Source organism: Ranitomeya imitator, chromosome 9 (assembly GCF_032444005.1).
Source record: "Ranitomeya imitator isolate aRanImi1 chromosome 9, aRanImi1.pri, whole genome shotgun sequence".
Taxonomy (NCBI): domain Eukaryota; kingdom Metazoa; phylum Chordata; class Amphibia; order Anura; family Dendrobatidae; genus Ranitomeya; species Ranitomeya imitator.
The window spans coordinates 1,979,701-2,005,074 of record NC_091290.1 but is presented as its reverse complement, the minus strand read 5'-3'; the positions used below and the strand labels follow the sequence as shown (position 1 = coordinate 2,005,074).

Here is a 25,374-nt window from a genome sequence, read left to right as displayed (position 1 = left end):
TCAGCCCCTCTTATAACGCCCCAGCAATGATATCAGCCCCTCTTCTAACGCCCCAGTACTGATATCAGCCCCTCTTCTAACGCCCCAGTACTGATATCAGCCCCTCTTATAACGATCCAGTACTGATATCAGCCCCCTTCTATGATGCCCCAGTACTGATATCAGCCCACTTTTATAATTCCCCAGTACTGATGAATCTCAACCTCTCCAAAACTGAACTTCTTCTGCTCCCACCATCTACTAACCTCCCTAAATCTGACATTTCCCTCTCCGTGGGTGGCACCATAATAATACCCCGGCAGAAGGCGCGCTGTCTGGGTGTTATGTTTGACTCCGATCTCTCCTTCACCTTCCATATACAATCTCTTGCCCGCTCGTGCCGCTTACACCTAAAGAACATCTCTAGAATCCGCCCTTTTCTCACCATGGAGACAGCTAAAACCCTCACGGTCGCCCTGATCCACTCCCGCCTGGACTACTGTAACGCTCTATTAATTGGCCTCCCCCTCACTCGACTTTCCCCTCTCCAGTCCATCCTTAATGCAGCAGCCAGGGTCGTCCATCTGGCTAATCGTTACTCGGACGCGTCCGCTCTTCGCCAGTCGTTACACTGGCTGCCCATTCATTACAGGATACAATTCAAAGTACTTGTTCTCCCCCACAAAGCTCTCCACTGTGCGGCCCCCCTTACATCTCCTCCCTCATTTCTGTCTATCGGCCTAACAGACCGCTGCGCTCTGCAAACTACTTTCGACTAACCTCTGCACTAATCTGTACCTCCCACTCCCGACTCCAAGACTTCTCCCGTGCTGCGCCAATCCTCTGGAATGCTCTACCCCAAGAAATTAGGACCATTCACAACTCGCATACTTTTAGGCGCTCCCTCAAAACAAATTTGTTCAGAGCGGCCTATCACGTTCACTAATCAAAGTTATGTTATGTTTGTATGTGTGTGGCCCATTCACTATCTCCATCTATCCCCCACCCCCTGAAGATGGCCGGACCCTCATTGTAAATACATCATTGTAAATACACACCTGTACTTTGCATCTCCCCCACCTCATTGTAGATTGTAAGCTCTCACGAGCAGGGTCGTCTTATTTTGCTTTAATTATTGTATTGTTAACGTTGTTACTTATGACTTTTGTGTTTGAAACTGTTAAACTGTAAAGCGCTGCGGAATATGTTGGCGCTATATAAATAAAGATTATTATTATTATTATTACTGATATCAGCCCTTCTTATAACGCCCCAGTACTGATATCAGCCCCTCTTATAACACCCCAGTACTGATATCAGCCCCTATTATAACGCCCCAGTACTGATATCAACCCCTCGTATAACGTCCCAGTACTGACATCAGCCCCTCTTATAACGCCCCAGTACTGATAACAACCCCTCTTATAACGCCTCAGTACTGATATCAGCCCCTCGTATAACGTCCCAGTACTGACATCAGCCCCTCTTATAACGTCCCAGTACTGACATCAGCCCCTCTTATAACGCCCCAGCACTGATATCAGCCCCTCTTATAACGCCTCAGTAGTGATATCAGCCCCTAGTATAACACCCCAGCACTGATATCAGCCCCTCTTATAACGCCTCAGTAGTGATATCAGCCCCTCTTATAACGCCTCAGTAGTGATATCAGCCCCTCGTATAACACCCCAGCACTGATATCAGCCCCTCTTATAACGCCTCAGTAGTGATATCAGCCCCTCTTATAACGCCTCAGTAGTGATATCAGCCCCTCTTATAACGCCCCAGCACTGATATCAGCCTCTTATGACGCCCCAGCACTGATATCAGCCCCTCTTATAACGCCTCAGTAGTGATATCAGCCCCTCTTATAACGCCCCAGCACTGATATCAGCCTCTTATGACGCCCCAGCACTGATATCAGCCCCTCTTATAACGCCTCAGTAGTGATATCAGCCTCTTATGACGCCCCAGCACTGATATCAGCCTCTTATAACGCCTCAGTAGTGATATCAGCCCCTCTTATAACGCCCCAGCACTGATATCAGCCTCTTATAACGCCTCAGTAGTGATATCAGCCCCTCTTATAACACCCCAGCACTGATATCAGCCCCTCTTATAACGCCTCATTAGTGATATCAGCCCCTCTTATAACACCCCAGCACTGATATCAGCCCCTCTTATAACACCCCAGCACTGATATCAGCCCCTCTTATAACGCCTCAGTAGTGATATCAGCCTCTTATAACGCCCCAGCACTGATATCAGCCCCTCTTATAACGCCCCAGCACTGATATCAGCCTCTTATGACGCCTCAGTACTGATATCAGCCCCTCTTATAACACCCCAGCACTGATATCAGCCCCTCTTATAACGCCTCAGTAGTGATATCAGCCTCTTATAACGCCCCAGCACTGATATCAGCCTCTTATAACGCCTCAGTAGTGATATCAGCCCCTCTTATAACGCCCCAGCACTGATATCAGCCTCTTATAACGCCCCAGCACTGATATCAGCCCCTCTTATAACGCCTCAGTAGTGATATCAGCCCCTCTTATAACGCCCCAGCACGGATATCAGCCTCTTATAACACCCCAGCACTGATATCAGCCCCTCTTATAACGCCTCAGTAGTGATATCAGCCCCTCTTATAACGCCCCAGCACTGATATCAGCCTCTTATAACACCCCAGCACTGATATCAGCCCCTCTTATAACGCCTCAGTAGTGATATCAGCCCCTCTTATAACGCCCCAGCACTGATATCAGCCTCTTATGACGCCTCAGTAGTGATATCAGCCCCTCTTATAACGCCCCAGCACTGATATCAGCCTCTTATAACGCCTCAGTACTGATATCAGCCTCTTATAACGCCCCAGCACTGATATCAGCCTCTTATAACGCCTCAGTACTGATATCAGCCCCTCTTATAACGCCTCAGTAGTGATATCAGCCCCTCTTATAACACCACAGCACTGATATCAGCCCCTCTTATAACGCCTCATTAGTGATATCAGCCCCTCTTATAACACCCCAGCACTGATATCAGCCCCTCTTATAACACCCCAGCACTGATATCAGCCCCTCTTATAACGCCTCATTAGTGATATCAGCCTCTTATGACGCCCCAGCACTGATATCAGCCTCTTATAACGCCTCAGTAGTGATATCAGCCCCTCTTATAACGCCCCAGCACTGATATCAGCCTCTTATGACGCCCCAGCACTGATATCAGCCTCTTATAACGCCTCAGTACTGATATCAGCCCCTCTTATAACGCCCCAGCACTGATATCAGCCTCTTATAACGCCTCAGTACTGATATCAGCCCCTCTTATAACACCCCAGCACTGATATCAGCCCCTCTTATAACGCCTCAGTAGTGATATCAGCCTCTTATAACGCCCCAGCACTGATATCAGCCTCTTATAACGCCTCAGTACTGATATCAGCCCCTCGTATAACGCCCCAGCACTGATATCAGCCCCTCTTATAACGCCTCAGTAGTGATATCAGCCTCTTATAACGCCCCAGCACTGATATCAGCCTCTTATAACGCCTCAGTACTGATATCAGCCCCTCGTATAACGCCCCAGCACTGATATCAGCCTCTTATAACGCCTCAGTACTGATATCAGCCCCTCGTATAACGCCCCAGCACTGATATCAGCCTCTTATAACGCCTCAGTAGTGATATCAGCCCCTCTTATAACGCCCCAGCACTGATATCAGCCTCTTATAACACCCCAGCACTGATATCAGCCTCTTATAACGCCTCAGTAGTGATATCAGCCCCTCTTATAACACCCCAGCACTGATATCAGCCCCTCTTATAACACCCCAGCACTGATATCAGCCTCTTATAACGCCCCAGCACTGATATCAGCCTCTTATAACGCCTCAGTACTGATATCAGCCTCTTATAACGCCTCAGTAGTGATATCAGCCCCTCTTATAACACCCCAGCACTGATATCAGCCCCTCTTATAACACCCCAGCACTGATATCAGCCTCTTATAACGCCCCAGCACTGATATCAGCCTCTTATAACGCCTCAGTACTGATATCAGCCTCTTATAACGCCTCAGTAGTGATATCAGCCCCTCTTATAACGCCCCAGCACTGATATCAGCCTCTTATAACGCCTCAGTACTGATATCAGCCTCTTATAACGCCTCAGTAGTGATATCAGCCCCTCTTATAACACCCCAGCACTGATATCAGCCCCTCTTATAACGCCTCATTAGTGATATCAGCCCCTCTTATAACACCCCAGCACTGATATCAGCCCCTCTTATAACACCCCAGCACTGATATCAGCCTCTTATAACGCCCCAGCACTGATATCAGCCTCTTATAACACCCCAGCACTGATATCAGCCTCTTATAACGCCTCAGTAGTGATATCAGCCCCTCTTATAACACCCCAGCACTGATATCAGCCCCTCTTATAACGCCTCATTAGTGATATCAGCCCCTCTTATAACACCCCAGCACTGATATCAGCCCCTCTTATAACACCCCAGCACTGATATCAGCCTCTTATAACGCCTCAGTACTGATATCAGCCCCTCGTATAACGCCCCAGCACTGATATCAGCCCCTCTTATAACGCCTCAGTAGTGATATCAGCCCCTCTTATAACGCCTCAGTAGTGATATCAGCCCCTCGTATAACACCCCAGCACTGATATCAGCCCCTCTTATAACGCCTCAGTAGTGATATCAGCCCCTCTTATAACGCCCCAGCACTGATATCAGCCTCTTATAACGCCTCAGTAGTGATATCAGCCCCTCTTATAACGCCCCAGCACTGATATCAGCCCCTCTTATAACGCCTCAGTAGTGATATCAGCCCCTCTTATAACGCCTCAGTAGTGATATCAGCCCCTCGTATAACACCCCAGCACTGATATCAGCCTCTTATAACGCCTCAGTACTGATATCAGCCCCTCGTATAACGCCCCAGCACTGATATCAGCCTCTTATAACGCCTCAGTAGTGATATCAGCCCCTCTTATAACGCCCCAGCACTGATATCAGCCTCTTATAACACCCCAGCACTGATATCAGCCTCTTATAACGCCTCAGTAGTGATATCAGCCCCTCTTATAACACCCCAGCACTGATATCAGCCCCTCTTATAACACCCCAGCACTGATATCAGCCTCTTATAACGCCCCAGCACTGATATCAGCCTCTTATAACGCCTCAGTACTGATATCAGCCTCTTATAACGCCTCAGTAGTGATATCAGCCCCTCTTATAACACCCCAGCACTGATATCAGCCCCTCTTATAACACCCCAGCACTGATATCAGCCTCTTATAACGCCCCAGCACTGATATCAGCCTCTTATAACGCCTCAGTACTGATATCAGCCTCTTATAACGCCTCAGTAGTGATATCAGCCCCTCTTATAACGCCCCAGCACTGATATCAGCCTCTTATAACGCCTCAGTACTGATATCAGCCTCTTATAACGCCTCAGTAGTGATATCAGCCCCTCTTATAACACCCCAGCACTGATATCAGCCCCTCTTATAACGCCTCATTAGTGATATCAGCCCCTCTTATAACACCCCAGCACTGATATCAGCCCCTCTTATAACACCCCAGCACTGATATCAGCCTCTTATAACGCCCCAGCACTGATATCAGCCTCTTATAACACCCCAGCACTGATATCAGCCTCTTATAACGCCTCAGTAGTGATATCAGCCCCTCTTATAACACCCCAGCACTGATATCAGCCCCTCTTATAACGCCTCATTAGTGATATCAGCCCCTCTTATAACACCCCAGCACTGATATCAGCCCCTCTTATAACACCCCAGCACTGATATCAGCCTCTTATAACGCCTCAGTACTGATATCAGCCCCTCGTATAACGCCCCAGCACTGATATCAGCCCCTCTTATAACGCCTCAGTAGTGATATCAGCCCCTCTTATAACGCCTCAGTAGTGATATCAGCCCCTCGTATAACACCCCAGCACTGATATCAGCCCCTCTTATAACGCCTCAGTAGTGATATCAGCCCCTCTTATAACGCCTCAGTAGTGATATCAGCCCCTCTTATAACGCCCCAGCACTGATATCAGCCTCTTATGACGCCCCAGCACTGATATCAGCCCCTCTTATAACGCCTCAGTAGTGATATCAGCCCCTCTTATAACGCCCCAGCACTGATATCAGCCTCTTATGACGCCCCAGCACTGATATCAGCCCCTCTTATAACGCCTCAGTAGTGATATCAGCCTCTTATGACGCCCCAGCACTGATATCAGCCTCTTATAACGCCTCAGTAGTGATATCAGCCCCTCTTATAACACCCCAGCACTGATATCAGCCCCTCTTATAACGCCTCATTAGTGATATCAGCCCCTCTTATAACACCCCAGCACTGATATCAGCCCCTCTTATAACGCCTCAGTAGTGATATCAGCCCCTCTTATAACGCCCCAGCACTGATATCAGCCCCTCTTATAACACCCCAGCACTGATATCAGCCCCTCTTATAACGCCTCAGTACTGATATCAGCCTCTTATAACGCCTCAGTACTGATATCAGCCCCTCGTATAACGCCCCAGCACCACTGTATATGCCGTTTGCGCTCCTCCCTCTGCGGTGGTCCCGGCCCCTGTCGTGGAGCGCTGCCTCCGGCTCCGTGCTCGCTTCATTGAGCAGAACAACCTATTTCTAAGTGTCATTTAATTTTCATTTTGAAATATAATTACTAAGTGTTCGCTGTCAGATATCACTCGTCTGCAAATGTGTCAGGATTAATTTGTGCTGCTTATGGTTAATTCCTGGGTGGATCCCGGGCCACATCCTCCACAAGTGCCGTCATTGGGGATCGGCCACGTCCGGCAGCCCCATGAACGCGCCATCTCATTACAGGCAGCCGAGCGTGCCCGCCGCAAAAACACTTTTTAAATTAAAAGATAATTCTGGTAATAATGTCAGATTCTTAAAAAATGCACATTAATTTGAGTTCTGTCTGATCTAATGCTCGGGGGTCCGTTGTTTGCAGGCATTGTTGTTGGAGACGACGGTTCGGCGGGACGCGAGGAGCAGGAATAAAATATCGTCAATATATTTGGTTTCCCATAAGACATTGTGTAACGTTTACAGAGAGATGAAAAGAAAGTGAAAAAACCGCAGAAATAATGGAAAGATTGACAGGAGGCTGCGGCGGTGCCCTCCTCTGGGATTAACCCATTGTGCCCCCTACGTGACGCCCCCTGCTGGTCAGATTGGTGGTGCTCGGGGGCCGGGGACAGTCTGGATTACTGGGCACAGCTCACATTGGGGTCACTCACTTGTTCTTGCTGTTGTCGCGCCAGGTCCATTTGCTGCCGCTGCTTTTCTATTTGGGAAGCTGCCAGTTTCTTTTGCTCATCGTGCGCTGCCAGAAGCTGCTCTCGGAGGCTGATCAGCTGCGTTATCATGGTGGAAAGTTGTCGTTCTTTTTCCGCTAGGCTCTCTGGTGTTCCTGCACAGAAGGCAAAATCCAGAAAAGCTTCGGAAATGACAGATATTAAAAAGACAAGAAAGAAATGATGGAAGACAAAACTCTTAATAATTGCCATCAATAACCGTAAAATCTGCATCATTTAACTGGAGAGCGGTGATGTCACCGCTGTATGATATAACTGATATCTGGGGAGCGGTGATGTCACTGCTGTATAATATAACTGATATCTGGGGAGCGGTGATGTCACCGGTGTATAATATAACTGATATCTGGGGAGCGGTGATGTCACTGCTGTATAATATAACTGATATCTGGGGAGCGGTGATGTCACTGCTGTATAATATAACTGATATCTGGAGAGCGGTGATGTCACTGCTGTATAATATAACTGATATCTGGGGAGCGGTGATGTCACCGCTGTATAATATAACTGATATCTGGAGAGCGGTGATGTCACCGCTGTATAATATAACTGATATCTGGGGAGCGGTGATGTCACTGGTGTATAATATAACTGATATCTGGGGAGCGGTGATGTCACTGCTGTATAATATAACTGATATCTGGGGAGCGGTGATGTCACTGCTGTATGATATAACTGATATCTGGGGAGCGGTGATGTCACCGCTGTATAATATAACTGATATCTGGGGAGCGGTGATGTCACTGCTGTATGATATAACTGATATCTGGGGAGCGGTGATGTCACCGCTGTATGATATAACTGATATCTGGAGAGCGGTGATGTCACTGCTGTATGATATAACTGATATCTGGAGAGCGGTGATGTCACTGCTGTATAATATAACTGAGATCTGGGGAGCGGTGATGTCACTGGTGTATAATATAACTGATATCTGGGGAGCGGTGATGTCACCGCTGTATAATATAACTGAGATCTGGGGAGCGGTGATGTCACCGCTGTATAATATAACTGATATCTGGAGAGCGGTGATGTCACTGCTGTATAATATAACTGATATCTGGGGAGCGGTGATGTCACTGCTGTATGATATAACTGATATCTGGGGAGCGGTGATGTCACTGCTGTATAATATAACTGATATCTGGGGAGCGGTGATGTCACTGGTGTATAATATAACTGATATCTGGGGAGCGGTGATGTCACCGCTGTATAATATAACTGATATCTGGGGAGCGGTGATGTCACCGCTGTATGATATAACTGATATCTGGGGAGCGGTGATGTCACTGCTGTATAATATAACTGATATCTGGGGAGCGGTGATGTCACCGCTGTATGATATAACTGATATCTGGAGAGCGGTGATGTCACCGCTGTATGATATAACTGATATCTGGAGAGCGGTGATGTCACTGCTGTATAATATAACTGAGATCTGGGGAGCGGTGATGTCACTGGTGTATAATATAACTGATATCTGGGGAGCGGTGATGTCACTGGTGTATAATATAACTGATATCTGGGGAGCGGTGATGTCACTGCTGTATGATATAACTGAGATCTGGGGAGCGGTGATGTCACCGCTGTATGATATAACTGATATCTGGGGAGCGGTGATGTCACCGCTGTATAATATAACTGATATCTGGGGAGCGGTGATGTCACCGCTGTATGATATAACTGATATCTGGGGAGCGGTGATGTCACCGCTGTATGATATAACTGATATCTGGGGAGCGGTGATGTCACCGCTGTATAATATAACTGATATCTGGGGAGCGGTGATGTCACCGCTGTATGATATAACTGATATCTGGGGAGCGGTGATGTCACCGCTGTATGATATAACTGATATCTGGGGAGCGGTGATGTCACTGCTGTATAATATAACTGAGATCTGGGGAGCGGTGATGTCACTGGTGTATAATATAACTGATATCTGGGGAGCGGTGATGTCACCGCTGTATAATATAACTGAGATCTGGGGAGCGGTGATGTCACTGCTCTATAACATAACTGATATCTGGAGATCGGTGATGTCACCGCTGTATGATATAACTGATATCTGGGGAGCGGTGATGTCACCGCTGTATGATATAACTGATATCTGGGGAGCGGTGATGTCACTGCTGTATAATATAACTGAGATCTGGGGAGCGGTGATGTCACTGCTGTATAATATAACTGATATCTGGGGAGCGGTGATGTCACCGCTGTATGATATAACTGATATCTGGGGAGCGGTGATGTCACTGCTGTATAATATAACTGAGATCTGGGGAGCGGTGATGTCACCGCTGTATGATATAACTGATATCTGGGGAGCGGTGATGTCACTGCTGTATAATATAACTGAGATCTGGGGAGCGGTGATGTCACTGCTCTATAACATAACTGATATCTGGAGATCGGTGATGTCACCGCTGTATAATATAACTGATATCTGGAGAGCGGTGATGTCACTGCTGTATAATATAACTGATATCTGGAGAGCGGTGATGTCACCGCTGTATGATATAACTGATATCTGGGGAGCGGTGATGTCACCACTGTATGATATAACTGATATCTGGGGAGCGGTGATGTCACCACTGTATGATATAACTGATATCTGGAGAGCGGTGATGTCACCGCTGTATAATATAACTGATATCTGGAGGGCGGTGATGTCACCGCTGTATAATATAACTGATATCTGGAGGGCGGTGATGTCACCGCTGTATAATATAACTGATATCTGGGGAGCGGTGATGTCACCGCTGTATAATATAACTGATATCTGGAGGGCGGTGATGTCACCGCTGTATAATATAACTGATATCTGGGGAGCGGTGATGTCACCGCTGTATAATATAACTGATATCTGGGGAGCGGTGATGTCACCGCTGTATAATATAACTGATATCTGGGGAGCGGTGATGTCACCGCTGTATAATATAACTGATATCTGGGGAGCGGTGATGTCACCGCTGTATAATATAACTGATATCTGGGGAGCGGTGATGTCACCGCTGTATAATATAACTGATATCTGGGGAGCGGTGATGTCACCGCTGTATAATATAACTGATATCTGGGGAGCGGTGATGTCACCGCTGTATAATATAATTGATATCTGGGGAGCGGTGATGTCACTGCTGTATAATATAACTGATATCTGGGGAGCGGTGATGTCACTGCTGTATGATATAACTGATATCTGGGGAGCGGTGATGTCACCGCTGTATAATATAACGGATATGTGGGGAGCGGTGATGTCACCTGGTGTGTTATAAGCAGGGTTAATGATATCATTATAGCACATGCTTGTGGTGCGGAGCATTCCCCTATTCTCGGTTTACTCTCCTACAATCCTCATGCATTTCGTAGATCATTATTCTGAGATGTAGGTGAATTCCGGCGACCGCTCTCGGAGACCTCGGGTGCACCAATCTCTCCGACATCACATAGCCTCAGATGTCCACACTTCACACGACAGGGTCGTCATTTAGCCTTTACTGAGAAGGTTTTTTTTGTTTATTTTTTTTATAATTTCAAATGTCACAAAAAAAAATCTGGGGCTAAAAGGAAAAATGGAGGAGACAAGTGAAGGACGAAACAATGAGCGGAGGTCCGTGATATGAAAGATCCCTCTGTGATGTCCGCAGATTCAACGTCGCTCTCAAATCCAAATGGAAGTCTCGACTCTTTCTTCTCCAAAGGCCCCAAATGCATCATAAGATAAAGGCTTCAGTGGAAAACAAACACAAAGCGCCATTCTGTCCGCACCACAGCTGTGGCGATATGATGAACTCCTCACTGACTTTCTAACACCAGAAATCTGTTCTGTCTTTGTCCTGGCATCAGACTGCCATTGGCTGAGCCTCATTTGCCGCTCTGCTCCCTTCCCTGCTGACAACTTTATAAATGCTTCAATTGTGTCCTATGCTAAGTGTGTGAAGTACAGAGGCCCCAAGGAGCCACACCGATGCCCACTCCTGATGAGCGCCGCCATCACCGCACTCTGGACACATTATAGTCAGGGCTGTGGAGTCAGTATAAAATGGAGCAACTCCTAACATCTATAACACATTGGGTGCAGTAGTACAGTGCAGGATGTCCTGGAAAAGTTTTTATCAGAATTTGGTAAAGTTGTGAAATGTCTGGCTGTTAGTGGAGATGAAGCTGTGCTGCACTTTATGCACATGCTCAGTAGTGACCGAGGCTGTGGCGTCAGGAGTTCTGAAATGTCCTATAAATGTCTGTTCCTGATCTCAGCTGTTAGTGGAGATGAATCAGTGCTGCACTTTATGCACATGCTCAGTAGTGACCGAGGCTGTGGAGTCAGGAGTTCTGAAATGTCCTATAAATGTCTGTTCTGTTCCTGATCTCAGCTGTTAGTGGAGATGAAGCTGTGCTGCACTTTATGCACATGCTCAGTAGTGACCGAGGCTGTGGCGTCAGGAGTTCTGAAATGTCCTATAAATGTCTGTTCCTGATCTCGGCTGTTAGTGGAGATGAATCTGTGCTGCACTTTATGCACATGCTCAGTAGTGACCATGGCTGTGGAGTCAGGAGTTCTGAAATGTCCTATAAATGTCTGTTCTGTTCCTGATCTCAGCTGTTAGTGGAGATGAATCAGTGCTGCACTTTATGCACATGCTCAGTAGTGACCGAGGCTGTGGAGTCAGGAGTTCTGAAATGTCCTATAAATGTCTGTTCTGTTCCTGATCTCAGGATCTCGGCTGTTAGTGGAGATGAATCTGTGCTGCACTTTATGCACATGCTCAGTAGTGACCGGGGCTGTGGAGTCAGGAGTTCTGAAATATCTGGTCTGTTCTGTTCTTGATCTCAGGATCTCGGCTGTTAGTGGAGATGAATCTGTGCTGCACTTTATGCACATGCTCTGTAGTGACCACAGCTGTGGAGTCAGGAGTTCTGAAATGTCCTATAAATGTCTGTTCTGTTCCTGATCTCAGGATCTTTGCTGTTGATGGAGATGAATCTGTGGTGCACTTTTTACACATGCTCTGTTGTGACGGAGGCTGTGGAGTCAGGAGTTCTGAAATGTCTGGTCTGTTCTTGATCTCATGATTTCGGCTGTTAGTGGAGATGAATCTGTGCTGCACTTTATGCACATGCTCAGTAGTGACCGGGGCTGTGGAGTCAGGAGTTGTGAAATGTCCTATAAATGTCTGTTCTGTTCCTGATCTCAGGATTTTTGCTGTTGATGGAGATGAATCTGTGCTGCACTTTATGCATATGCTCAGTAGTGACCGAGGCTGTGGAGTCAGAAGTTCTGAAATGTCCTATAAATGTTTGTTCTGTTCTTGAACTCAGGATCTCGGCTGTTAGTGGAGATGAATTTGTGCTGCACTTTATGCACATGCTCAGTAGTGACTGGGGCTGTGGAGTCAGGAGTTCTGAATTGTCCTATCAATGTCTGTTCTGTTCCTATCTCAGGATCTCGGCTGTTAGTGGAGATGAATCTGTGCTGCACTTTATGCACATGCTCAGTAGCGACCACAGCTGTGGAGTCAGGAGTTGTGAAATGTCCTATAAATGTCTGTTCTGTTCCTGATCTCAGGATCTCTGCTGTTGATGGAGATGAATCTGTGCTGCACTTTATGCACATGCTCAGTAGTGACCAAAGCTGTGGAGTCAGGAGTTCTGAAATGTCCTATAAATGTCTGTTCTGTTTCTGATCTCAGGATCTCGGCTGTTAGTGGAGATGAATCTGTGCTGCACTTTATGCACATCGTACCGTGTGGGGGAATGTATTATGAGGACATCATACTGAATGTTTGGGAAACGTACTGTGGGGACATCATACTGTGTGTGGGGGGAGGTACTGTGGAGACATCATACTGTGTGTTGGGGAGTGTACTGTGGGAACATCATACTGTGTGTGGGGGAATGTACTGTGGAGACATCATACTGTGTGAGGAATGTACTGTGGGAACATCATACTGTGTGTGGGGGAATGTACTGTGGGGACATCATACTGTGTGTGGGGGGAGGTACTGTGGAGACATACTGAGCATAGGGGAATGTACTGTGATGACATCATACCGTATGGGGGAATGTACTGTGAGGACATCATACGGTGTGTGGGGAATGTAATGTGGACACATCATACGGTGTGTGGGGGAATGTACTGTGGGGACATCATACTGTGTGTGGGGGAATGTACTGTGGGGACATCAAACGGCGTGTGGGGGAATGTACTGTGGAGACAAACGGCGTGTGGGGGAATGTACTGTGGAGACATCATACGGTGTGTGGGGAAAAGTACTGTGGGGACATCATACTGTGTGTGGGGGAATGTACTGTGGGGACATCAAACGGTGTGTGGAGGAATGTACTGTGGGGACATCATGCTGCGTATGGGGAATGTACTGTGGGGATATCATACGGTGTGTGGGGGAATGTACTGTGAGGACATCATACGGTGTGGGGGGAATGTACTGTGAAGACATCATACTGTGTGTGGGGGAATGTACTGTGGGGACACCAGTGTGTGGGGGAATGTACTGTGGGGACATCATACGGTGTAGGGGGAATGTATTGTGGGGACATCATACTGTGTACGGGGAGAATGTACTGTGAGGACATCATACGGTGTGGGGGGAATGTACTGTGAGGACATCATACGGTGTGGGGGGAATCTACTGTGGAGAAACTATACTGTGTGTGGGGAGAATGTATTGTGAGGACATCATAGTGTGTGTGTGGGGGGGAATGTACAGTGGGGGCATCATACTATGTTGTAGGAATCTACTGTGGGGACATCGTCTAGTGTGCGGGGAGAATGTATTGTGAGGACATCATACTGTGTGTTGGGGAGTGTACTGTGGGGACATCATACCGTGTGTGTGGGAATGTACTGTGGAGACATCATACTGTGTGTGGGGGGAGGTACTGTTGAGACATCATACTGTGTGTTGGGGAGTGTACTGTGGGAACATCATACTGTGTGTGGGGGAATGTACTGTGGAGGCATCATACTGTGTGTGAGGAATGTACTGTGGGAACATCATACTGTGTGTGGGGGAATGTACTGTGGGGACATCATACTGTGTGTGGGGGGAGGTACTGTGGAGACATACTGAGCATAGGGGAATGTACTGTGATGACATCATACCGTATGGGGGAATGTACTGTGAGGACATCATACGGTGTGTGGGGAATGTAATGTGGACACATCATACGGTGTGTGGGGGAATGTACTGTGGGGACATCATACTGTGTGTGGGGGAATGTACTGTGGGGACATCAAACGGTGTGTGGAGGAATGTACTGTGGGGACATCATACTGTGTGTGGGGGAATGTACTGTGGGGACATCAAACGGCGTGTGGGGGAATGTACTGTGGAGACAAACGGCGTGTGGGGGAATGTACTGTGGAGACATCATACGGTGTGTGGGGAAAAGTACTGTGGGGACATCATACTGTGTGTGGGGGAATGTACTGTGGGGACATCAAACGGTGTGTGGAGGAATGTACTGTGGGGACATCATGCTGCGTATGGGGAATGTACTGTGGGGATATCATACGGTGTGTGGGGGAATGTACTGTGAGGACATCATACGGTGTGGGGGGAATGTACTGTGAAGACATCATACTGTGTGTGGGGGAATGTACTGTGGGGACACCAGTGTGTGGGGGAATGTACTGTGGGGACATCATACGGTGTAGGGGGAATGTATTGTGGGGACATCATACTGTGTACGGGGAGAATGTACTGTGAGGACATCATACGGTGTGGGGGGAATGTACTGTGAGGACATCATACGGTGTGGGGGGAATCTACTGTGGAGAAACTATACTGTGTGTGGGGAGAATGTATTGTGAGGACATCATAGTGTGTGTGTGGGGGGGAATGTACAGTGGGGGCATCATACTATGTTGTAGGAATCTACTGTGGGGACATCGTCTAGTGTGCGGGGAGAATGTATTGTGAGGACATCATACTGTGTGTTGGGGAGTGTACTGTGGGGACATCATACCGTGTGTGTGGGAATGTACTGTGGAGACATCATACTGTGTGTGGGGGGAGGTACTGTTGAGACATCATACTGTGTGTTGGGGAGTGTACTGTGGGAACATCATACTGTGTGTGGGGGAATGTACTGTGGAGGCATCATACTGTGTGTGAGGAATGTACTGTGGGAACATCATACTGTGTGTGGGGGAATGTACTGTGGGGACATCATACTGTGTGTGGGGGGAGGTACTGTGGAGACATACTGAGCATAGGGGAATGTACTGTGATGACATCATACCGTATGGGGGAATGTACTGTGAGGACATCATACGGTGTGTGGGGAATGTAATGTGGACACATCATACGGTGTGTGGGGGAATGTACTGTGGGGACATCATACTGTGTGTGGGGGAATGTACTGTGGGGACATCAAACGGTGTGTGGAGGAATGTACTGTGGGGACATCATGCTGCGTATGGGGAATGTACTGTGGGGATATCATACGGTGTGTGGAGGAATGTACTGTGGGGACATCATACTGCACGTGGGGAATGTACTGTGGGGACATCATACTGTGTGTGGGGGAATGTACTGTGGGGACACCATACTGTGTGTGTGGGGGAATGTACTGTGGAGACATTATACTGTGTGTGGGGAATGTACTGTGGAGACATCATACTGTGTGGGAGAATGTACTGTGAGGACATCATACTGTGTGTGGGGGAATGTACTGTGGAGACATTATACTGTGTGTGGGGAATGTACTGTGGAGACATCATACTGTGTGGGGGAATGTACTGTGAAGACATCATACTGTGTGTGGGGGAATGTACTGTGGGGACACCAGTGTGTGGGGGAATGTACTGTGGGGACATCATATGGCATGTGGGGAATGTATTGTGGGGACATCATACTGTGTACGGGGAGAATGTACTGTGAGGACATCATATGGTGTGGGGGGAATGTACTGTGAGGACATCATACTGTGTGTGGGGGAATGTACTGTGAGGACATCATACGGTGTGGGGGGAATGTACTGTGAAGACATCATACTGTGTGTGGGGGAATGTACTGTGGGGACACCAGTGTGTGGGGGAATGTACTGTGGGGACATCATACGGTGTGGGGGGAATGTATTGTGGGGACATCATACTGTGTACGGGGAGAATGTACTGTGAGGACATCATACGGTGTGGGGGGAATGTACTGTGAGGACATCATACGGTGTGGGGGGAATCTACTGTGGAGATACTATACTGTGTGTGGGGAGAATGTATTGTGAGGACATCATAGTGTGTGTGGGGGGGGGGGAATGTACAGTGGGGACATCATACTATGTTGTAGGAATCTACTGTGGGGACATCGTCTAGTGTGCGGGAAGAATGTATTGTGAGGACATCATACTGTGTGTTGGGGAGTGTACTGTGGGGACATCATACCGTGTGTGTGGGAATGTACTGTGGAGACATCATACGTTGTGTGGGGGAATGTACTGTGGAGACATCATACGGTGTGTGGGGGAAAGTACTGTGGGGACATCATACTGCGTGTGGGGAATGTACTGTGGGGATATCATACGGTGTGTGGGGGAATGTTCTGTGGGAATGTACTGTGTGGGCATCATACTGCATGTGGGGAATGTACTGTGGGGCCATTATACTGTGTGTGGGGGAATGTACTGTGGGGACATTATATTGTGTGTGGGGGGAGGTACTGTGGAGACATCATACTGCATGTGGGGAATGTACTGTGGGGACATCATACTGTGTGTGGGGATATACTGTGAGGACATCATACTGTGTGCGGGGGATGTACAGTGGGGGCATCATACCATGTGAGGGGAATGTATTGTAAGGACATTATACTGTATGGGGGGGATGTACAGTGGGGGCATCATACGGTGTGCGGGGGGATGTACAGTGGGGGCATCACCATGTAGGGGGAATGTACTGTGAAGACATACTGTGTGTAGGGGAACTGTACTGTGAAAACAATACTGTGTACAGGGGAATGTGTTGTAAGGATGTCATACTGTGTGGGGGGAATGTACTGTGAGGACATCATACTGTGTGCTTGTGGTATGTATTGTGACATCATACTGTGTGATGGGGGAGGAATGTACAATGAGGACATTGCACAGTGGGGGCATCATACCATGTGGGGTCATACTGTGTAGAGGGAATGTATTGTAAGAACATCATACTATATGCGGGGGAATGTATTGTGAGGACATCATATTGAGTGTGGGGGGAATATACAGTGAGGACATCATACCGTGTGGGGGAATGTACTGTGCAGACATCATACTGTATGTGGGGGAATGTACTGTGGGGGCATCATACCGTGTGGTGGGAATATATTGGGGGGGCATCTTACTGTGACGACATTATAGTGCGTGGGGGAATGTACTGTGGTGACATCACTCTGTGTGTGGAGTCCTTCTGGCCGCTACTAAAAAACTGAAGATGAATTTCACCTTTCAGCAGATAACAACCCTAAGCGACCTCCAAATCAACAAGAGAACGGCTTCACCAGACAAAGATGAAGTTCTGGGACAGTCTGTGGTGACCTGAAGAGTGTACTGTACACAGGAGATGTCCCCGCAATCTGTGGTGACCTGAAGAGGACGCTGTACACAGGAGATGTCCCCGCAATCTCTGGTGACCTGAAGAGGATGCTGTACACAGGAGATGTCCCCGCAATCTGTGGTGACCTGAAGAGGACACTGTACACAGGAGATGTCCCCGCAATCTGTGGTGACCTGAAGAGGGCGCTGTACATAGGAGATGTCCCCGCAATCTGTGGTGACCTGAAGAGGGCGCTGTACACAGGAGATGTCCCCGCAATCTGTGGTGACCTGAAGAGGGCGCTGTACATAGGAGATGTCCCCGCAATCTGTGGTGACCTGAAGAGGGCGCTGTACACAGGAGATGTCCCCGCAATCTGTGGTGGCCTGAAGAGGGCGCTGTACACAGGAGATGTCCCCGCAATCTGTGGTGACCTGAAGAGGACGCTGTACACAGGAGATGTCCCCGCAATCTGTGGTGTCCTGAAGAGGACGCCGTACAAAGGAGATGTCCCCGCAATCTGTGGTGACCTGAAGAGGGCGCTGTACACAGGAGATGTCCTGCAATCTGTGGTGACCTGAAGAGGACGCTGTACACAGGAGATGTCCTGCAATCTGTGGTAACCTGAAGAGGACGCTGTACACAGGAGATGTCCCCGCAATCTGTGGTGACCTGAAGAGGACGCAGTCCACAGGAGATGTCCCCGCAATCTGTGGTGACCTGAAGAGGACGCTGTACACAGGAGATGTCCCCGCAATCTGGGTGACCTGAAGAGGGCGCAGTCCACAGGAGATGTCCCCGCAATCTGGGTGACCTGAAGAGGACGCTGTACACAGGAGATGCCCCCGCAATCTGTGGTGGCCTGAAGAGGGCGCTGTACACAGGAGATGTCCCCGCAATCTGTGGTGACCTGAAGAGGACGCAGTCCACAGGAGATGTCCCCGCAATCTGTGGTGGCCTGAAGAGGGCGCTGTACACAGGAGATGCCCCCGCAATCTGTGGTGTCCTGTAGAGGACGCTGTACACAGGAGATGTCCCCGCAATCTGGGTGACCTGAAGAGGGCGCAGTCCACAGGAGATGTCCCCGCAATCTGGGTGACCTGAAGAGGACGCTGTACACAGGAGATGTCCTGCAATCTGTGGTGACCTGAAGAGGACGCTGTACACAGGAGATGTCCCCGCAATCTGTGGTGACCTGAAGAGGGCGTTGTACACCGGAGAGGCCCCCGTAATCTGTGGTGACCTGAAGAGGGCGCTGTACACAGGAGATGCCCCCGCAATCTGTGGTGACCTGAAGAGGACGCTGTACACAGGAGATGTCCCCGCAATCTGTGGTGACCTGAAGAGGACGCTGTACACAGGAGATGTCCCCGCAATCTGTGGTGACCTGAAGAGGGCGCTGTACACAGGAGATGTCCCCGCAATCTGTGGTGTCCTGAAGAGGACGCCGTACAAAGGAGATGTCCCCGCAATCTGTGGTGACCTGAAGAGGGCGCCGTACACAGGAGATGCCCCCGCAATCTGTGGTGACCTGAAGAGGGCGCCGTACACAGGAGATGTCCCCGCAATCTGTGGTGACCTGAAGAGGGCGCCGTACACAGGAGATGTCCCCGCAATCTGTGGTGACCTGAAGAGGACGCCGTACACAGGAGATGTCCCCGCAATCTGTGGTGTCCTGAAGAGGGCGCTGTACACAGGAGATGTCCCCGCAATCTGTGGTGACCTGAAGAGGGCGCTGTACACAGGAGATGTCCCCGCAATCTGTGGTGACCTGAAGAGGGCGCTGTACACAGGAGATGTTCCCGCAATCTGTGGTGACCTGAAGAGGGCGCTGTACACAGGAGATGTCCCCGCAATCTGTGGTGACCTGAAGAGGGCGCTGTACACAGGAGATGCCCCCGCAATCTGTGGTGACCTGAAGAGGGCGCTGTACACAGGAGATGCCCTCTCAATCTGACACTTGTGGAGCTGTTGCAAGGAGGAGCCGGCACAGATCGCCAAGTCTAGATGTGCTGCGCTGATGGACCCAGAAAGACTGAAAGGTGCCCGAAATTCACAGGGGACTGTATGTAAGTATCAGAGTAAGGGTGTGCAGATTTATGCAGTCACATTATTTATTTATTTAACTTCTTTATTTGTATGCTTCTATTTAAAAAGATTTCATTTTGTTTCTCAATGGATTTATACAGATTATGGCGACATTAACGAGGAAAAATTTCTGAAAAGATTCTTCTTGGTGTGATTGTTACATGACAAAAACCTGGTATTAAACCGGGGTGTGTAGACTTTCTCATCATTGTATGTAACGCATGGGGTGGGGTCTTCTACATATTGTGTCTTTCTTATTAGAGCGACCTCCAGGCAGGCTGGGTATAAACAATCCAATAATACACATCAGATTTATAAGAAATATTTTCCGATAATCATGTCCTGAGAGGCTTACAATAAATGTCATCGATTCTCGGGGGACACACCGGCCCCCCGACATCTATGTAAGGCAGCAGGGGTGGCACATGGGTGATGCACGGACGCGCCAAACTCCACCGCCGGGGAGTCATCCATTTTCATGGAGCGCTCTGCCCTCGGTGGGGTCTGAGGAAGGTGAGTGACAACCAGTAAAGACGCCATTCTGCCTCCTCCCATACCATGTGGATGACGTTTATGCCCAGCACTATGATGGCACCGAGCCGGCCCAGGACTGCAGGTCTGCACTGCCACCAAGCTACATGGACGGAAACTTGCTTTTCAACAAAAAAAATTAGAAAAAACTTAACAGTAAGAAAAGTTTGTTGATGAAGAGTCCAAGTTGTGAGTGCAGCAGGAAGCTGATAACAGAATGCAGTGCTGTAGTGCAGGCCTGCGGGGGGCGCCACTATAGGCCGCATGGTAATGGTGAGAGCGTCCCATGTTTGCGGCTTTTCCCCATAGTTGGCGATCCTTGGCTTTCCTTTCCTGCGGAGGAGATAATGAGTGGAAGCCACGTAAGAGACGACCACATCTCTAGCCCATACTGAGACCGCACCATTCTGTGATAATGACCCAGCGGGCGACATCACAATATCATCAATAATAAACACGGCATTAGCACAATGCACGGTAATGTTCCCAGCGCCATTGTGCAGACACTTAGACATCATAATCGGGCATTAAGGAATAAATGTCCATGAATGCGACTTGCAGGGGGTTAACTACAACTTGCAGGTTTTACAATGATGACATCGGCTTATTATACATGCATATGGCCAATTACGGGGATATGATTGTGGAAATGGCAAACAGATTGCCGAGCAAGTGATTGTGAGACGAGGCTGCGCTGATGGAAGCTGTGGACGGCGTCGCGTTCTGAGCCGCTTAGTGTCCTTCATCTGCCATAAATCCTGCTGAGGACAGGAAGAGTGCGCTGGTTACACTGAGTGTCGGGTCACAAGAGACTGCTGACACCGAAGAAAAGAGCGCACCGAGCAGCTCTCAACAAACCCACAGCACTCTAGGTATCAACTAACAGGAGTTAGTGGACAAATCTGAGCTCATCATCTTTCCTCCATCCCATAGATCTTCCCTACCTAATCTATCTATCACAATAAATGAAACCACACTTTCCCCTGTCCTGGAAATCCGCTGCCTCAGAGTAACCCTTGACTCTGCCCTGTCCTTCACACCGCACATCCAAGCTCTCACAACCTCCTGTCACCTCCAGCTCAAAAATATTTCCAGAATCCGTTGTTTCCTCAACCATCAATCTACTAAAATGCTTGTGCATGCCCTCATCATCTCCCGCCTTGACTACTGCAACATCCTCCTCTGTGGCCTCCCTGCTAACAATTGTTATGATCTGGTAGCCTAGGAGCAGCATGAGACGTACTCTGGAGTAGGTGGTACCTGTACTGACCGCAAACCCTGAACTTAGCACTGCAACTAGAAGTAGCCGTGGGGAGTACCTAACGCTCCCTAGACCCCTCGACACAACCTAAGAACTAACTTCCCCTAAAGACAGAAACGGGAAACCTATCTTGCCTCAGAGAAAATCCCCAAAGGATAGACAGCCCCCCACAAATATTGACTGTGAGAGGAGAGGGAAATAACATACGCAGACTTGAAATCAGGATTTAGCATAGGAGGCCATTCTAGCTAAAAAGAAAGAATAGGACAGAGAACTATGCGGTCAGTATTAAAACACTAGAAAATATCCACCACAGAAAATACAAATCTCCACATCTGACTAAAGACATGGAGGGTATACCTGCATCTCCAGAGACACAGCTTGGCTGCAAAAAATCCTTCACAGACAAAGCTGGACAAGACAAAACATGAAAATGCACAGAACTATAAGGTCCACAGCAGGTGGACAGCAAAAACAAAGCCAGAACTTATCTTTGTTGAAATGAACAGCAAAACAGGTATGGATGTGAATCCTCCAAAAACAATGGACAACTGGCACTGACTAAAGGATAAAGCAGGACTAAATAGCCCAGCCCAAATTGCAAAAAGTGGATACACCTGGTAAATGCTGCAATCCCAAGACAGCAGCACTACCACTCATAACCACCGGAGGGAGCCCAAGAGCAGAATTCACAACAAACACCCTTGCACCTCTCCTGTCCATCCTTAACTCTGCTGCCCGACTAATTCATCTCTCTCCTCGCTACTCCTCCGCTTCCCCCCTCTGCAAAGCTCTTCACTGGCTCCCATTCCCACTACTAACACTGACCTACAAAGCCATCCATAACCTGTCTCCTCCATATATCTCTGAACTAATCTCCCGATATCTTCCCTCACGTGATCTCCGGTCCTCCCAAGACCTCCTTCTCTCCTCCACACTTATTCGCTCCTCACTCAATCGCCTCCAAGACTTCTCCCGAATATCCCCCTCCTCTGGAATTCTCTGCCCCAAGACATCCGGTTATCCACCACATTTGTATCCTTCAAAAGAAACCTGAAAATCCACCTCTTCAAAGAAGCTTACAGCCTGTAATGACCACACGGCCACCTCAACACCATCGGAGCTACTGCAACCCCCGACCTACTGTCTCCTTCCCCATAATCCTGTAGAATATAAGCCCGCAAGGGCAGGGTCCTCGCCCCTCTGTATCAGTCTGTCATTGTTAGTTTTGTTTACTGTAAGTGATATTTGTATTTGATGTAACCTCTTCTCATGTACAGCACCATGGAATTAATGGTGCTATATAAATAAATAATAATAAAACAGGAGTAAAGTGTCCGTCTGATGACGAAGAAGAACATCATGTAATGAAACACAGCCCCCATCTTATAATGTGTACAGACACGTACAGTACAATGCGGTAATCAGAACAGTGCCCGAAATAACAAGGGAGCTGCTTCGGGGTAAACGTTCAGCACTCAGACTATGGAGGAGCACTGCGAGACTATGGAGGAGCACTGCGAGACTATGGGGGAGCACTGCGAGACTATGGGGGAGCACTCAGACTATGGAGGAGCACTACGAGACTATGGAGGAGCACTACGAGACTATGGAGGAGCACTGCGAGACTATGGGGGAGCACTGCGAGACTATGGGGGAGCACTCAGACTATGGAGGAGCACTGCGAGACTATGGGGGAGCACTGCGAGACTATGGGGGAGCACTCAGACTATGGAGGAGCACTGCGAGACTATGGAGGAGCACTGCGAGACTATGGGGGAGCACTGCGAGACTATGGGGGAGCACTCAGACTATGGAGGAGCACTACGAGACTATGGAGGAGCACTACGAGACTATGGAGGAGCACTGCGAGACTATGGAGGAGCACTACGAGACTATGGGGGAGCACTGCGAGACTATGGGGGAGCACTACGAGACTATGGAGGAGCACTGCGAGACTATGGGGTAGCACTACGAGACTATGGAGGAGCACTACGAGACTATCTCACCATGGAGACAGCTAAAACCCTCACTGTCGCCCTGATCCACTCCCGCCTGGACTACTGTAACGCTCTATTAATTGGCCTCCCCCTCACTCGACTTTCTCCTCTCCAGTCCATCCTTAATGCAGCAGCCAGGGTCGTCCATCTGGCTAATCGTTACTCGGACGTGTCCGCTCTTCGCCAGTCATTACTCTGGCTACCCATTCATTACAGGATACAATTCAAAGTACTTGTTCTCACCCACAAAGCTCTCCACAGTGCGGCACCCCCTTACATCTCCTCCCTCATTTCTGTCTATCAGCCTAACAGACCACTGCGCTCTGCAAATGACTTTTTATTAACCTCTGCACTAATCCGGACCTCCCTCTCCCGACTCCAAGACTTCTCCCGTGCTGCGCCAATCCTCTGGAATGCTCTACCCCAAGATATTAGGACCATCCATAATTTGCATAGTTTTAGGCGCTCGCTCAAAACACATTTGTTCAGAGCGGCCTATCACGTTCAGTAATCAAAGTCATTTTATGTTTGTGTGTGTGTGTAGCCCATTCACTATCTCCCATCTATTCCCCACCCCCTGAAGATGGCCGGACCCTCATTGTAAATACATCATTGTAAATACACACCTGTACTTTGCATCTCCCCCACCTCATGGTAGATTGTAAGCTCTCACGAGCAGGGTCGTCTCATTTTGCTTTAATTATTGTATTGTTAACGTTGTTACTTATGACTTTTGTGTTTGAAACTGTTAAACTGTAAAGCGCTGCGGAATATGTTGGCGCTATATAAATAAAGATTATTATTATTATGGAGGAGCACTGCGAGACTATGGGGGAGGACTCAGACTATGGAGGAGCACTGCGAGACTATGGAGGAGCACTGCGAGACTATGGGGGAGCACTACGAGACTATGGGGGAGCACTATGAGACTATGGGGGAGCACTACGAGTCTATGGAGGAGCTCTGCGAGACTATGGAGGAGCACTGCGAGACTATGGGGGAGCACTACGAGACTATGGAGGAGCACTGCGAGACTATGGAGGAGCACTGCAAGACTATGGGGGAGCACTATGAGACTATGGAGGAGCACTGTGAGACTATGGAGGAGCACTGCGAGACTATGGGGGAGCACTATGAGACTATGGGGGAGCACTACGAGACTATGGAGGAGCACTGTGAGACTATGGAGGAGCACTGCGAGACTATGGGGGAGCACTACGAGACTATGGAGGAGCACTGCGAGACTATGGAGGAGCACTCTTGAGACTATGGGAGAGCACTTTGACACAATATGTGAGCACTACATAACAATAGGGGAGGATTCTGAGACAATATGCCAATACTATGGAACAACTAGTATATGCTCAGAGATTAGTCATTGGTAATGATTGAGATAATCAGTGAGTGCTCAGATAAAAGGCAAGTTTCATAGTTTTAAGATTGAAGGTAGACATAATCGAGTTCATCCTATACCCTACCATGTTGATCCAGAGGAAACAAAAACCACATGAGGCAGACATTAACAGCTACATACAGGAGCTTCTCACTAAATTAGAATATCATCAAAAAGTGAATTTC

General features: G+C 48.5%; 1 protein-coding gene across 11 annotated transcripts in view; it reads right to left on the bottom strand.

The window, feature by feature from the left end:
• Positions 1-25,374, bottom strand: part of SOX6 (SRY-box transcription factor 6) — an 846,804-nt gene that overhangs the window by 254,458 nt on the left and 566,972 nt on the right. For 10 of the 11 annotated variants that reach the window (XM_069739870.1, XM_069739868.1, XM_069739873.1 and 7 more), the window contains one exon: positions 7,302-7,474. The exons of the other annotated variant lie outside the window; for it this stretch is intronic. In XM_069739870.1, the coding sequence (XP_069595971.1) occupies positions 7,302-7,474 (173 nt within the window). The remainder of the gene's footprint in view (positions 1-7,301; positions 7,475-25,374) is intronic. 11 annotated transcript variants of the gene reach the window in all.